The sequence below is a fragment of the Oryzias latipes genome, chromosome 22, assembly GCF_053564925.1.
Source record: "Oryzias latipes strain Hd-rR chromosome 22, Olatipes_Hd-rR_3.1".
Classification (NCBI taxonomy): Eukaryota; Metazoa; Chordata; class Actinopteri; order Beloniformes; family Adrianichthyidae; genus Oryzias; species Oryzias latipes.
In genome coordinates this window covers 18,408,927-18,425,460 of record NC_136258.1, presented here as the reverse complement: position 1 = coordinate 18,425,460, position 16,534 = coordinate 18,408,927, and the positions used below count along the sequence as shown (strand labels likewise).

Here is a 16,534-nt window from a genome sequence, read left to right as displayed (position 1 = left end):
TATTTTTGTATGTTTTTGATCATAATGTTGGCATTTATTGCATTAATATTACCTAATAAATGTATATTCATTTTAGTGGATTTTTTCTTTTTTTGATTTGCAGTGTGTCTTTACTTTTATTTGTGCAGCACTTTGATCCTGTTGTTGTAAAATGCTTTAAAAATAAAAAATATAGAATTGTATCACAGTTTAAATGATCATTTTACCATCGTGAGTGCTTCATATCATGCAAAACTCTAAGGAACATACATCTAAAAAATGTCAGCCCTTCAAAGTGTAAGGTAAAAGTGCCCTAAAAAACCCCAAATGTCTATATATTCAACATATTGCAGTCTCAACTTCCATAAATCCAAACAGTATCACTGCAGATGAATAATTCAGGCTCAATGATGGATGTCATTCTAATCTTTTATTAGAAAAGGATCGTTTGCTTTGAAAGTTCCCAGTGATGCGTTTTATTGATCAGTTAAAAACTCCTCCCGGAAATATCAGAGTAGAATCTAATGTACGAGCAGATGAATGTTTTGTCCAAGCGCTAAGCCTTCTGACTGCAGAGACATATGCCGCTGTCAGAGTTAGAGACTTCCCCACCGCCGACCCCTTGGTGTGGGAGGAGGGGGGGGGGGGGGGGGGGGCGTAAAGAGGATCTCATCTCCCTACAGTCAACAGGCGCTGTGCCTTAAACAAACAAACAACAAACTTAGTTTGCTATCTGTGATGGTCTTTCAGCAGGGCGCCCTGCAGGAACAATACCCTTCAAAGCCCATGGGTCAACAAAGTGGAGCCGATGGGCTTTTAAATCACAGAGGTGGAACAATGTAGGCTAAAGCACAACCGCTGAAAATAAGCTTTTAATGATCCCATAGCCAGGAACCCCCGGGCAAAGAGTAGGTTAGGGATGAAACGTACTGCATGTCAAGAGGTGGCATGTTCTCCTGCCATTCTTTCGCGATAAATATGAATTTGCAATGTGTCTGTTTCTCACCAGTTCATCCAGAAGAGCCTGTTTGTTTTTTCTCTTGGCCTGCAGCTGTCTCTGCTCCTCCTGCAGCACATCCAGTCTCCGCTGTTCACTGCTTTGCTGTTCCAGCAGCAGCAGCTCCTCCAGCTCTTCCTGCTCTCGTGTCTGAGAACACATTTTGCAAACAATAAGTGCACTGTGCACTAAGAACTAAAGAGGTATTAGTGCACCCTCCTGCACTTCTACCCCTAAAACTTTCAGATGGGTGCATCCTCAAAAGCAACATGTAACAAACACTGCAGAAGTCTTTAACCACCTTCATCTCTGCACCCAAATATTAAAAATATTAGAGAGGAGCAACCAGCAGGGAGATGATTCACCTAAGGAGTTAACAAAAGCCTAAAATGGTCCACTCTGTGTTTTCAATGTGAATTTTAAAGTTGTGTTGTCAATATTTTGACAAATTCAGAAAAAGCTGGGTTTTCCTGGAAGTGGGTTATGCAGCTGTCTGCCAATTGGTTAGACATAGATTCAAATTGCTTGGTCATCACTATATCCTTGGGCAAGACAGTTAACGCCCCAATGTTTTAAATCATAAGAAGTCGCTTTGTATAAAAGCATCTTCCAAATATAAAATGTAGAAATACACCACTCAGAGATACATACAAGCTTTGCTTTATTCCGCTGGATGACATCTTTGTTTTCCCTCTGGTATTGCTCCATCCTCAGTTTGGTGCTTTCCACTTCAACGTTGTTTGTCAGGTTGTACACTAAAAATATAGATAGAAACAAAAGCAACTGAGAGGCGCCTCAACCTATCGGACACATTAATGTTTAATTTTAAAATAAAGAAAATGCTTTAAAGTAAGACTAATAGGATTTCACAACAGCTACTAGTAACATTTTACTATGCAAAAATATAGAAAAAGTTGAGATTTTCTATATTTAAGTAGAACTCATTGATTGTATATGAGAGCTCGACTGAGTGAGTGTGACGTCACTCATAGGAAATGACTACCAGCTACAACCAAAGGAGGTCAATTCAGTCACCATTTTTTGTGCGATACGGATGCTGCCATGTTGGAGCCAGATATTAAATCATAAAATCGAAATTGTACCATCATATCACATTAACATGCCTCGCACCAGGTTACTTTAAAAAAAAGTCTTAAAGGATTCAACAGAAGTTTGACTTCATTTGGAGGGTTATTCTTTCATCTGTACTTGGTGACTGTGGTGGTGTCTGGACAAATAAACGGATTTGAAAATGTGTCCTCCTGGGCTTTGGGAGGCTGTGATGTCTTAATGGGTTAAAGCTTTCACAAATGTCTTCTTAAAAATAATAGTCGATGGTTAAAAAGAAAAAAGCTTTTGAGTGGTGCGAGCAGAAGCACAGGTGTTCAATGGGATGAACAAATTAGCATTAGGAGTGACAGGCCAACCTGCGCTCTGCCCTCCCTATAATGACAATCTACAAAGTCCTCAGAGAACTGCCAGTCAAGACGTGTCAACACTGGCAGAGGTGCTCCCTAATCCGTGCCCCTGGCTGGCACTAATCCCTTTAAAAACACCCCAGAGTGAAGGAGAAATAATAACACTTGTTTTAGGAAGAGCCTTTCAAGCTGGAACCCCTTACCTATGTCCTCCACTTGCTCCAGATAATCGTTGTATTCTCTGAGGCTTTGGAAGTCACACTCCCTCTTGTTGTAGCTGCAGAGGAAGAGTAGGAACAGCGATGTAAACAGTAAAACCTAACGAGAGCCGACATTTATAGCCTCCATTAAATCAGCCAATTTTAATACCATTTCTGCATACCACCTGAATGACACACATTAGAACATAAATTAAGGGGTATTATATAAAAAAAAAGAGCGAATAAGAGGGGAAGAGCAGGGCCAGGGAGGGGCTGCGAAGTAAAATTTGGCAGAGAAAGAGCCAACCCATTTGAAACCCCCCAGGGAGACTCATTGTCTACAAAACAAACAGTGTAATGACAAAGACAAAGGCAGTTTAAGAAATGGGAGGAGGGATGGTATAGCACATAAACACACAGAACCACACCCCTTCACCTCACAATCTCAATCCCCCCCACTCACATTTTCATGACCTTCTTTCGAATTTCCACCTCCTTGTCAACTGTCGGATCCTCGAAGAGCTGCACCCGAAAGTTGTTCTTCCTCAGCGGCGTGTTGCATTGTACACAGTTGCCGGCGCCGCGCACAAACAGCATCTCCACACAGTTCTCACATCTGTGCCAGACAAGAAAAAAATAATAAAAACGTGTTCATATCCAGCAAAGCAAGACGTTCCAGAGATGACCCACCACAGACGACGGCGTTACGCGTGCGTGTGCCCGTGTAAGGAAATGCTGGGTGTTTTTATGTTTTGATAAGCATCATTAGGCTGAATGGGTGATTATGGGGCATTAGGATGTTTCCTCGGAGTGCTTAAAGATGACTGGGATTATGACTGGAATGTCACTTAGGATGACTCAGACTCTAAAACAAAAGGAAAAAAGTCTCCCAGCCAATGGGTAGCGCGCTTGTCTGCACTGGAAAGATGTTTTTTTCACAAACTTTAGCCTTTCTACCAAATTGCATCAAATATATAGACTATACTTGTGTTAAATCAGGATTCTTTTTTTTTTCCTGGTACATTTTCGCATTTTCAGCAACATCCACATTAAAAATTACACTATATCTTATTTATAAATGCTTTACAAAATGTTTAATGCTTTTCCAACTTAAACAATCATCCATTTTAATCAATATAATTGAGAACAAAACAATCTATTTACATATGAGGTCAGAAAAACATGTTGGTGTTATACAGTTCTGTTTCTATAAGCAAGAATGGCAACAATAAAGTTTTCTTTAACGTATTAACTCAGATAAAAAGAATAAAGTCCAACTATACGCATTTTAACTTCAAGAATGTTGCATTCATGCTCTTTTTTCCCCCTCCAGTTTGGTATCACTGCTTATTTTCCAAATCCACTTACAGAATTATGATTCAGTTTATGATACCATTCAATATCAGGATCGTTTTCACATTCTAAAAAACTCAAATCTAACATGCAAGGATACGAGACATCCCAGATAACTGTTTCAAAATAAACAAAGGTGGGACTTCTGTTACTAAAACTGAACATTTATTCACTATTAGTTTGTAAATAAAGACTGATTTAAATTGAATATTTGGAATATTATTTCCATTTAACACTGATGTCAAGCTAATAAAAGGAAAACATTTAGTTAAAACATTAAAATTAGATCATTGTGAAATGTTCTCTTGACTGAAGTTATACTGACAGTTTATTTAAAAGATATAAGAAAAGAAAAGTTTCACAATTAATATAAAAGTTCACTTTTTTGTTACTTTTTGAATAAAACATTCACTGGTTAAATGTATTGTTTCCAAATAGATAACGTCATAGATGCTGTGCCACAAAATAACCCCATGTGTACATTTCCCATAAGCCTTAGTGGTTATATCCTAAATATGTGGACATTACAACCGCAGCACTCTGTGAGCTGAAAGCTTCTCAGCATTCTAAACTTCCCTCACTTTTTTCAATTTATAACAGATTTAAAAGCTGAATTTAGAATCTAGAAACTCAAGCAGAAAAATAGTTAAACAGTCAAACTACCTGTAAAGATAAAACTTAGTTCCCAGTCTTATAACAAGCTCTCTAATGGCCTTCACAATGTGTTTTTTTTTACTCTGTGCAAACATTGTCTAATATTTTAGATTTTGTCTACATTTCCAAGATAAAAACAGCCACTTTATTTGGTACTTGTGATTTGGATCAATTCCAAACAATAAACACACCAAAACTGTTGAAACAGAGACGAGGATTTTTCAGCTCAAAGTTTCCTTCACTTTACTACGATGGCAAACTCTCTGACAATCAGTCAGTTAGCCTACCTGAGGCAACACGCCTGAGGCTATTCATCAATCCTACCTTCATGCAGGCAGGCGTTTACCCATTAAACATACTTAAAGGAAGAGCAGACAGCAAAGATAATTGGGACTGTCCCTTAATTCTCCCCTGAACAGGTCAGAGCTTGGATAAACGTATGCACTGTATGCTCTGCATGAGCTTTTTTGCCAAAGAAATCCACCTTGCTGGACCTTGTGGTTTCCTGATCTGCCTCTGAAGATTGATGCTGCAACAAAGCGAGTTTAAGGACTACAAGGGAAAATGTGTCGCTGGCCGCATGGCTTTCTAACTCAGATGTTCCCAGGGGAATGTGTCTTTCAGAGGACTATGATCATCATGCAAAACTTTTCACTTCATCAGCACAACTCAAAGCTAAATCAGCTAAGGAAGAAAGTGCAGAGACTGGGAATTTGTCTGTTTACACCTCGCGTTTCTCATAAGGGTCAAACAAGCCCAACCTGCTGAGTGTGACGCCAAACCTTTCGCAGCTGTACAACAAAAACGAAGCCCCACAGCTATCACGTCCGATTTAGCTCGGCTTTGATGAAACATTAAAAATGAAAGCTAAACTACTGAGAGGGACATGTGTTCTGTCCAGTTGGTGCCAGTTGGAGCCCCCACTCAAGTACACTTTGGAGGAGGCAGATGTTCACTGGAGCCTCGGGCAACAGGAGATCTATGGGACTTGCCATATGGAGGTAGACGAAGGGATTCTGCTTGTTACCACAGGCCCACAAAGAAGCGATTCATCAACACGGGCCGAGGAGCGGAGCACGGCTTGCCCCCCTGCCCCATAAATGGACCACACAACAGAACTCCCCCCAAAGGGAAATCCTGAGCAACTCCAAAGAAAATAAGTGTCAAATATCTTCTCTAGATTTTGATTTCTACCTACTTTTAGAGTGCCTTCTGTAAGCATTACCAAATGGGGAGGTGGGGTGTCAAACGTTATTGATAATTCTATTCACCTAAAGTAAGAAAGAGCGTTCAAGTGAAAAAGACAACTAAAAGTGGGTCATCTCAGCGTCCCAAAACTGCTGCTGCTGCTTACTGAGAGCTTCTCCCTCTTTCACCTGTCCTGCTCAAAGCTCAAGGCTCCTATCTCTTTATCTGCAGCTGTCAGCAGGTCACAGACGCGGGTGGTAATAGGAAGGCAAACAGGGTCCTGGCTCAGCAGAGACTCACCTCCCTACAGTCAACCTTACCACCCCCTTATGACATTCCCTGTTCGTTGCTATGTCCCCTTTTCTCGTTCTTGCAAAAAGAAACAGCAGCATAAACAGTTATTTGTTGTTTGTAGTTTCTACCCCAATTCTTTTCAAACAAGTGACTAAGTTCAGATAAAACAATGCTGGCTTTTGGATGACGTTTTATCCTGATCCTCATACAATCTGTAATAACCAAGCTGAAAAGTGCCAATACTAAGAAATTAGCTTCTTTTAAAACTGTCATTGACGGTTTTTTCTTTTGGAAAAAAAGCATAAAAGTACTTCACAAAAACAAGTATTCTGCACAAAATCCATAAAAAACATTTCACACCTCACTGCAAATGCAGCTTTACATAATCCACCCATTCATTAGATGTGTCTTTCATTCTACAGTCACTTAAAAAACAAAAACAAAAACCATGAAAAACATATTTCTTCACTGCATCTGACCTGTCAACTGCCAAAGGACATCTGCCTAAAGTCATTCTAAAAGGCAATAAATAACCCCGCTACCCTCTAAAAAAATACTCCTGGTGACAGAAATACAAAATGTGCTGAATTGGAATTTCAATTTAAAGGCGCAGACAGGCTTGATAAGACAATGTTAGAGACAGACGAATGAAAAAAAGTCCTGTACCAAAACGGAAATGAGACTACAGTTACAGTAGTTAAGCTGTTAATGAAGGAGAAATGATGATTTGCAATTTAGAAAAAGGATTTAAGGCACTTACTTTATGTCATGTTATGTCCTAACAATTATTCAATCCCAAAAAAGCTAATTTATAATCATCATTTATCATTTAGCTTGATAAATTATATAAATTGTAGATAACATTTACCTTCCAATCAATACTGTTAGCTGATTGAACAGCAAGCTACTAAAATCAGAACATTGGGATTAATAATATAATGTTTGACATTGGGTTGGAAAAGTGGCTACGTCTTCCTGAGTTGGAGTAAACCATCACATTTTCTTACACTTGAATATCTTTTAGAATTTTTAAAAGCGTCTATAATGGTTAAACTGCAGTACGAGTCTGTGGTGTTTAAATTCAGCACCGAATGACATCAGTGATGGAAAAATTCACTGGTGCACCATCTCGCAGAACAGATCCAAGGTGACCTGGACTAGAACATCACTACAAAGTGCTCCTCTGCAAAATTATTATTGTTTTTTTTTAGCCCGTAGCTCTGCATCTGGACAGCAGCAGTGCGTTATGAGTATGGTGACCTGATGACAAAGCACGACCACTTCCTGATGGGACAGTCAATAAACAGTCAGGGTCAAAAAGACATAAGGCTAACACCATCACTGCATTATGCTCATAAAGAAGGTTTATCCTTCTCTTAACTGGGCTTCAAAATTACGTAAACACATAGTCAATATGGTTTCAGACAAGCACATATCCTATTTATAGCATATGGCATAAGCAGAAAAATTTGAGATTAAAATACTTCTGCAGGTTGTGTTAACGCTAAACTCATATGGCAAAACATATTTTCCAAATTATATAAATTCACTGTAAACATATCACAGCAGCTAAGGGAAAAAAACTGGAAAATAAATTTTATTCTGTCTAAGCACATGCATCAAAAATGAAGAAATAAGAAAGCTCGCATGCAGAAATAAAACAAAAGCTTCTCTTTTAATAAATAAACAATTACTGCTGGATTTCTGTCGGCTTGTAAAATAAAAATCCTACAAATAAATATAAAAAAACTTTAGAAAATACAACTTTTGTTGTCATCTGCAGCAGTATAAGAAAATTACCATTAACAATGTTTATGTATGACAGTAAGATAATAAAAAATAAGTAAAAATTGGACAATGAAATCTACATTTATAAAGATAGTGTCTTTAATTATGAAAAGATCATTTCAGATAGGATTTAAAAGCTTTTTAAGATGAAAGATTTAATAGTTAGATTAAACTATACAGTAGTGTAGATGAAGAGCAGCTGATTAAAACATTTAAAACAAAGCTACTTAGATTATATAATCAAATATTATCAGAAGATTCAAGAGTTTTGAACTCATATTTGATCAAATTACTTGCTTGGGTAACTTTATACATCTTAAAATATGGAATGGGGATTTTTATAGTAACACAGATTGTTGTGGAGTCAGTCCTTACTTGCACTATAGTAGAGCATAAACAAACTATTAAAGATGCAACATATTTTCAGAGTAAAACGTATCTTTTAGGCATATTGTATGTTTGTGTTAGTTAGTTATAGTTAGTTAGTCAACTGCATCCCCCGTTAACCTCAGTCAGTAGTCCTGCATAATAAGACTCACAGCGTGTGACCGCAGACGTTCACCATCAGCTTCAGCGAAGGATTCCTGTATTTTGTTGTTTTGCATCTCGGACAACCCTGGTCGTCCATTTTTTAACATCAATTACACAAATCAGCGAGCCTCTGGAAATGACAAACAACTAGCTATAGCTGTTTTCAAACCGGTGGACCGCTGCGTTACACTCAAAGGAGTCCGACGAGAAACACCAGCATACACTAGTTCCTACACAACGATATTGGCAAGATGAATCGCCTGTAGAAACACTGCAAAATAGAAAAAACACATTTTATTTATTTTTTATTTACTTGTTTTACCTAAACTACTTGTTTACACGTAACTAATTTTGTCACAACATTGTTTCTACTACAAGTTTTGACCAAGGTCAACGTTAAACTGTAATGTGAATAATAAAGCCTAATTTAAAAAAAATACTTACCGTAAATGTTTCTGTGTGACATCACGATGTTTTTAATTAAAGCAAATAATTATGTTTAAGCAATTCATGTAGTATTTTGAATGTTTTTCTCAACAAATTGTTGAAAGTGAGAAAATAAATTTACCAAAAAAGCTCTTAGGTTTATATGATGAAAAAATGGTTCAGTGGTATCAATTCATAAAAATGTGTAGATTTTTTTTTAAATTGTTGTTATATTTAATCAACAAAAAGTTTTAAAACTATAGTTTTTGGTATTTACACACTGAATCAAATTTTCTGAGGTTTGTGGACTTCTAATGTATTTTTCTGCTTTTTAAAACTCACTCTTTTATATATATTTAAGATAATTTTTCAAAAAAAATAAAACATAAAAAAATACGACTGTAGAATTAGAAATGAATGACAGTCCCTTGTATTTTGTCTAAATTTAAACCACATTGAATTTCACAAAGATTAAAGTGCATATTTATGCAAGATCTTTGCTAAAAATGAAATGTCATGTAAATTATATTGCTTGCCTGGGCCTTTCATTTCAAATGCCATGAGGGTGAACTATCTGCCAAATTACTTTGACAACAAATCTGTTTGATTTCCCACTTTGATGTAAAATTATTGGTTCAACAACACGGACAACAAAACGAAAGAAATCTGTTGTAGAAAGAGGACTAAATCTGTGGTTTTAGCGCAGGTGAAGCACAACAGCAGCCTGGATGAATGACAGCTGAAAGCCAAACATTTGTGTATGGATCCTGCTTGCTCCTCCCTTATGTGCGCCCTCGTTGGCCAATAGCGTGGCTCTCCTGCAGATAGCCCCAACTGTGTCTCCCTCTAGCTCCAGTCCCCGCAGAGTAAAAGTCACGTTGGAAGGAAAAGGGGAGAGAGATATCTCCTTACAGCTGCTGTCAGATATCCGATCGCGTTCGCATGGCGAGGGGGTAACCTGATCGAGCTGGGAGGAGTGACTCTACAAGGGAAGGCTTGAACAAAAAAAATGTCTTCTTCTTCTGCCGGAGAGGTCACAACAGCAAATGACATCAAGAGGGAAAATGTGAAGGAGGTGGATACACGGGAGTGTATTAAGCTTGTGGCTCTGGACGCAGCAGAGTTGTCCATGGAGCGCACGGCTCCAAACACTGACGCGGTGCGCACGGAGCTGTTGGTGAGCGCCGCTTCCTCTCTTGCGTTCTCTCCGGAGCAAGTAGCGTGCGTCTGCGAGGCGCTCCAACAGGGAGGCAATGTGGACCGGCTGGCCAGGTTCCTGTGGTCTCTGCCACAGAGCGACTTGCTCCGCGGCAACGAAAGCATCCTTAAAGCCCAAGCTCTAGTTGCTTTCCACCAGGCTCGGTATCAGGAGCTTTATAGTATTCTAGAGAACCACAGTTTCAGTCCGTCCAACCACACCTTTTTGCAAGATCTGTGGTACAAGGCCCGGTATACCGAGGCGGAGAAGGCGCGGGGAAGACCCCTGGGCGCCGTGGACAAGTACCGGATCCGGAGAAAGTACCCTCTCCCCAGGACTATCTGGGACGGCGAGGAGACTGTTTATTGTTTCAAGGAAAGGTCACGAAACGCGCTGAAGGATCTCTATAATCAAAATAGGTACCCGTCTCCAGCTGAGAAAAGAAACCTCGCCAAGATAACAGGACTCTCCCTGACCCAGGTCAGCAACTGGTTTAAAAACAGGAGGCAGAGAGACAGAAACCCTTCGGAGGCACAATCAAAAAGGTGAGGCGCACTGCAGGCCCCTTTTCCGGACACAAATTCACCATTCAAGCAACCAAATTCCGTGCGTAAAAGTCAAATTAGGATCAACTCGTTCTTAAACGTAATTAAAAAAGGAACGACTTCTTTGATTGTTTCCACGGAGTTTCAAGTTCTTTCTAAAAAGCTGATTTTGATTGATGTAATAACAAAAATTGTTGATAGTTTAAAACACAAAACGAAATTTTGTTGAAGCACGCTTTTATTGTTTTGAAATATGAAGCTGTTGCCATTCAGATCCGGTTTCAACTGAAGCGGGACTAAGAGTCATGGAAACCATAGGTAACAAAGTAACAAGATGCCACACTAGTGATCGGCCTGGACGCGTTGAGATGGCAACTTTAACGAAAAAGTTCAAAAGTTGACTTTAGAAGGGCGCGTTTCCTTTTTTTTTTTCTTAGTAAAGTGCAGGCGGTGCGTGCGCAATCCCACAGGACATAAATCATTTTCATAATCACTTCTCTCACCCACCCCCCTCTAGGACCAAAAGGGTCTCAGAGCTTCCATCAGCTCCCCGCGCTGCATTTCATAATCCCCCATACAAACAGACTGAGATGAGAGAGCGATTCTTTCATGTTTCTCTCTGTGGGAACAAAGATGACGCACACCTGGCGGAGGTGACCCCTCTGTCCCGCTCTTTCAAACATGCGCGCACTGACACAGGGCGCAGCACAGTCTTATAATGCTACAAAATCAAGATGTCTGTTTGCTCTACGTTGATTATTTTTTCTTGTTCTCCTTGTTCTTATAGTTTCCAGAGTGTTTCCGCACAGAAGTGATTTAATCCATTTTTGAAAATTAGGCTATAATTTTTTTAAGGGGAAAAAACGAACACTTTATCAATTCTATTTTGGAAACCAAATAAGTGAAGATGTAAGTTGTAGCATTTAGTTAGAGGGGAAACAAAACTGAATGCCATTTGTTTTGTCAGGCCACAGGTTTTTTTTCTCTCATGAGTTTATTGCACCAAATGGTCACAGGGTTGTTGATGGTGGTTGTCAGAGCAGCTCTCCATGAGGTCACACATTCAAAAACAGACCCTGCTCTTCAAAGGTGCACAGTAACACACAACAACAAACACAAAAGGAAGTCGGGCTTTGAGAATAAAATAAGTGGGGGGGCTTTTCTGAATTGAATTACATAGTAAAGTTTTATTCAAGAAAAAAATGTGGGCAAGTCTCTTTTCCAGTAGATTTTTTGAGGATTAGAATGTTTGAAACTGTTCTGATGTGTTGTTTGTAATTTCTTGTCTGTCTTCAGTGAATCCGATGGCAATCACAGCACAGAAGATGAGTCAAGTAAAGGCCAGGAGGAGCTATCCCCTCGGCCGCTCTCCAACTCTTCCGATGGAGTGATAACTCATGGGACCCTTCCCATTCAGTCGGGATCTCTGGACAGTGGTGTTGTTATCCAACAGATCGGGGACATTAAGGTGCCTCCAGGATCCGGTGGTGGCAGCCTCTACAATGGAAGTCTAGCAACCAGTAACACACCCTCCACTGTATTTCACAATGGTTCGTCTTACCTTTCTTCCCCTGGAAACATCCTCTTCAATGGACTCAACCTGGGCATTCAGCCCTTGACGTTTAACCCACTGAGGTCGTCTGGTGGGGTGCTTCTAAGCGGCTCTGGACTGGACATGCAGATGCAGAGTGGACAGCAAAAAGGACTGGACAGTGCTGAGGAGTCCTCCTTACAGTACCACACCTACTCCGGCTGTTTAAACGGGGAAGACATCAAGGCAGAAGGGGTTCACACCATGGCGGTCCAGAATGGAGCCTCCTCTGTGCTGACTTTCAGTTCTCCATCAGCTGCTTTACATCTGGGTGGCTACAATCTAGTCCAGGTACCAAGTGGAGTGACAGACAATGATGGCAGCTCACTGCTCAACAGTGATGTAGGTCTTCCTCCCTTGCAACTTTCTTCGGCGTCGTCTTCTTCAACAATTACAGAACAAGGTGGGTAAAAAGCGTAAAACCCCTTGCTGTTAAAATTTGAATGAGACAGAATAAAGATCTATTATTTTACTACATCTTTTTTAAAATATTTGTTTTAATAGTAACCTTTACCTGTTGAACTGTATGGTTGTTTAAAAACAGATTTAACATCTTTAAGTCTTATGACAGGTCAGTGTTGTCCTTTGCCCTCCTCAAATGTTTCAGCGCTATGTTGCATGTCCCCAGTGGTCAACAAACTTGTTTTATTGCTTGCTTGTGTTTGGGCCACAGCCCAAGGGCCTGATACATAACACAGCCAAGAAGAAAGCACACACACACACACACATCTATATATATAGTAGTCGTGGTCTTTTTGGAGCCCTAGAGATAAATAAAAAAACAGGTCTTGAAGACACCATCACTCATCTCTATTACACTCTTGATCACAAGAGCAAGTAGGGGAACTATGAGGAACCCTGAAACACATCAACACAAAAATAAGCCATTCCAGCAGGTAATTTATCCCCCAAAATTGAATCAGTCAGAATGAAAACCATTAAATGAAAATTGGAGATTTTTGGTGTTTTGGTGAATTTTTTTCCCCACAGACGCTGGAGCTTAAAATATAGGAGACAATTGAAATATGCAGGGACGGAATGTACTTAAAATAAAAAAAAGGAATGAGATATTTTTCAGTTTAACATCATCATTTGCATTGATCTTGTGCTGTGGTCCCATAGGTTCCATGCCTCTGAATAACGTAGCAGTGTCCTCCTCCAGCGATGATTCATTCCAGCACCAGGACAAGCTGACCATGACGTCTCTGCACCACAGCACCATCCTCTACAGTATGAGCAGCAGTGCCCAGCAGCCAATCAAAAAGGAGCCCTTAGAAGCAGGAATGTACTCCTCGTACCACCACGGGCTCCACCTGAACCCTGACGGTCAGATCAGCTACACAGACCCCAACTCAGTGGAGATTGCCTCAAGTCACAATACCGCCTCCACTACTGATGCTGTCAGCTCGTCCAGCCCCGAGCCAGAAGTCTACACCACCCTGACTGTCAGCGCACCACTGATGGCTCAACCAGACCCTAACAACCACCACCTCCAATCCACAGAGTACCTCAGGACCCACGAGGGGCGACAAGGAGCCTCATCTTCACACCTGATTGGTCCTGGTATTAACAGCAACTATATGAACCTTCCTGAGAGTAAAGTAGATGGATCAGGGTCTGGAGGCATGAATGAAATGGTGCGGGCGATGTGCGGCGAGATGGAAGCGGCGGGAGGCAAGGAGCTAGCCAAACTACAGACAGTGCAGATGGATGAAGACATGGCTGACCTTTAACCTTGCATCTGACCCCTCACAGAGGTGCCTCACAACCCCCTGATATGATGATTCTTTTTACTTATGTGTGAGTGTGCGTGTGTGTTTCAAAACCCTTGAATTTCCTTTAAATTATTTGCATTTGTTTGATTTTTTATAATGCACTCTAATCAGAAAAGAGCCCTTTGAGTGGAGGAAAACAAAACGCTTGTGGCACATTTCAGAAGCTCTATTCGTGAGACGAACCCTTATGACTGCAACGAGCTAACAGAAAGAGTCACCATATCTGTTTGAGCCTCGTTCAAATGTGCATTTTTATAGACAGCACCTGCTACTTCCTGTTGAGTGGATCTGATCTGCAGGAGCAGGTGCTAGAATGCCTTTCGTCACGTGACTGGGACGTTCCTCCAAACTAAATGCGTCATGTGGGTCAGAGCAAAAAGGTCATTCTGGAATGAGAGGGGAGGTAGGAAGAGACGCTACAAAACTCGTCAGTTAAAAAGCTTCACTGAAGGACTATGAAGAATGGGTCAATAAACACTCAAAAGCTGCTGATTTTGAAAACAAAAAAGTGTCCTTCAGGAAGCACTTTAAATCTTCTGAATGGGTCTCTGTTCACCACTTTGTGCTTTCTATCTTTTAAAACAACGTAGTGGAGCTGGAAGTGGTGGAAAAGTGAAGATGAATGTGCCTTTCTGCTTCCTAAATCCTCAGTAGTATTGGTTGGTTTTAGCATTTGCACTACATGACACTAAAAAGTTTCAAACAGCCTCTCATGCTGATGGGTTGGTCCACATGCGACACCCCTCAACAATGTACAACCTCACAGTTACGGCTCTGAGTAAAAGTGTCATCCGTCACCCTTGATGCAAAGATAAAAATGGAGATCTCAAGGTCTCATGTTTTTACTTTTTTGTCGTATGTTTTAAATTTGCTGCTGCCTGCAGCATGTAAAAGAGATATGATGTCATTGTACTATAATTCTCATCACTCAGTCATGACAGTTTTCTTCAAAGCCAATTGCTCACAAATATAATGTGTGCACTTTTGGAGAGTTCAAAGAACAAAGGGAAATGAAACAGCAGAGTTGGCTTTGTTTTATTGTCCCTCTGCACCAACAAAAAGATTGAAATCCTTTATCTGTGCATGGTATCACAAAAGTTTTGGAATCAAGTGCATTTCTGTTTTTTTACAGCTTTTTTTTTATTTTTTATTGTGCAACTCTAAATGTAAGCTCAGCGAGCCGAAAGCAGCTTTGGAGATTTATCACCGCCGCCTCTGCTGGCACTGCTTGTGAAGGGCTGTCCACCTCATTTCATGATAGGAGCTTTTTAAACAAACATCCTCCACTTTTAGCAGTGCATCATCTAAATGCCAGTGGACTGTTAATGTTTTTCACTGTCGGGACATATGACTGGATTTTTAGAATGCTCAGTGCTTTATTGTCTCAAACCAAAAGAATTTTGAGCAAAAAAAGTAATTTTATGTTTTTTTTGTTTTGTTTTTTTAATCTTAGTTTGAATTATATGTTTGTTATTTGAAATTATTTGAATGTATTTTTCTAAATCTCCATACTGCAATAAAAGTTTATATTTATAAAAATGTACATCTGATCTCTCTCTGTTTTGTATTTAGATGACTGATTTTTGAACTTTAAAGCAATGTTGGCGATATAAAACCTTTGCAAGAATTACAAGTGTAAGACAGACAAAAAAACATGTCCTCTTAACATTTAGTCCCATGTAGCCAAATTTTGAGGACAGATGAGGGGGTGGGGGTTTGGGGGTGGTATGCTGTAATCCAGCAAGCCTGCTGCAGCTCTCTGCAAACCTGCCGTGATTATTTGCACATGCCTGGCAACCTGGAGTTCATTAGGCCTCCTTTTCTCATCTCAGCCCCTGTAATTCAAATAAACAGCAATGAGATTTCCAGAGGTAAAGCTCCTTTTGGGTGGGGGGTCTGCAGCTCCACACAGCTCAATCCAATCCAATGGCCTTTAGAGCCTTAAACGAAGGCCAAACCCCACCACCCTACTGTTCCAACATGTGGAAGGACGCGTTTGAGGGGCTGTCACTCACTTCGTCCAGGAAAGAGGCTGAGCTTCTGTCACGGCTTCGGGGGATTCTCTGTAAAATTGCGAAGTTCTATCCAACGAATGATTCTTTTATGGGCACCTAACCAAGCCTGCAGGGAAATGTAAGACAAAAATGAAACTGACTTGAAGAGCTGAGGATTTTACTTCATGTACTACATACCTGCAGTAACGTAGAGGAACCGTCTCCTTAGCCCATCCTGACCAGGAGTTACACATGATCTAGCCGGTGATCTAAATAAACAGAGGCTGTTTGTCTGTGCTCACTAGCCAGGCACAGAAGAGGAGAAGAAAATGGCACGGACTAGCAGGAAGGAGAGGGAACCTGGATAAAGTTACCTGAGCACAGGTGACCTCGTCGCCATGGGTAGTGGATTAGCTGATTGTTAGGTATCGGGTAACTCCTGTAATATTGAAGAGGGTGAAAACAGCTTTGTTGGAGCCCAGAACAATATCCCATTTGGAGCAAAGAGCCCAAGGTCTGTGGATCTCACGGGGTGGGGAGCTGGAGGACAGGGTGGGCACAGAAAACTCCAAATTCCACCTTTGTCCATTGTGGCCACGAGTT

General features: G+C 40.4%; 2 protein-coding genes and 1 long non-coding RNA gene across 3 annotated transcripts in view; 1 reads left to right on the top strand and 2 right to left on the bottom strand.

Moving 5' to 3' along the window:
• The window catches only part of mnat1 (MNAT1 component of CDK activating kinase), a 39,322-nt gene extending 30,700 nt beyond the window's left edge, over positions 1-8,622 (bottom strand). The window contains exons 1-5 of the mRNA XM_004082279.5: positions 8,411-8,622; positions 3,058-3,210; positions 2,598-2,671; positions 1,628-1,731; positions 986-1,126 (exon numbers count right to left, since the gene is read on the bottom strand). Of these exons, the coding sequence (XP_004082327.1) occupies positions 986-1,126; positions 1,628-1,731; positions 2,598-2,671; positions 3,058-3,210; positions 8,411-8,499 (561 nt within the window). The 5' untranslated portion in view covers positions 8,500-8,622. The remainder of the gene's footprint in view (positions 1-985; positions 1,127-1,627; positions 1,732-2,597; positions 2,672-3,057; positions 3,211-8,410) is intronic.
• Positions 8,623-9,682: 1,060 nt separating this feature from the next.
• On the top strand, positions 9,683-15,480 carry six4a (SIX homeobox 4a). The gene is made up of 3 exons (XM_004082549.5): positions 9,683-10,571; positions 11,868-12,565; positions 13,285-15,480. Exons 1-3 carry the CDS (start codon positions 9,838-9,840, stop codon positions 13,893-13,895), a joined length of 2,043 nt encoding a protein of 680 aa, XP_004082597.1. The 5' UTR covers positions 9,683-9,837; the 3' UTR covers positions 13,896-15,480.
• A 165-nt stretch (positions 15,481-15,645) lies between these two features.
• LOC144988938 (uncharacterized) lies at positions 15,646-16,228 on the bottom strand. Its single transcript, XR_013653035.1, has 3 exons — positions 16,130-16,228; positions 15,953-16,058; positions 15,646-15,772 (listed from the first exon to the last, which is right to left on the bottom strand). It is a non-coding gene; the product is annotated as an uncharacterized LOC144988938 (long non-coding RNA).
• Positions 16,229-16,534: the final 306 nt, after the last annotated feature.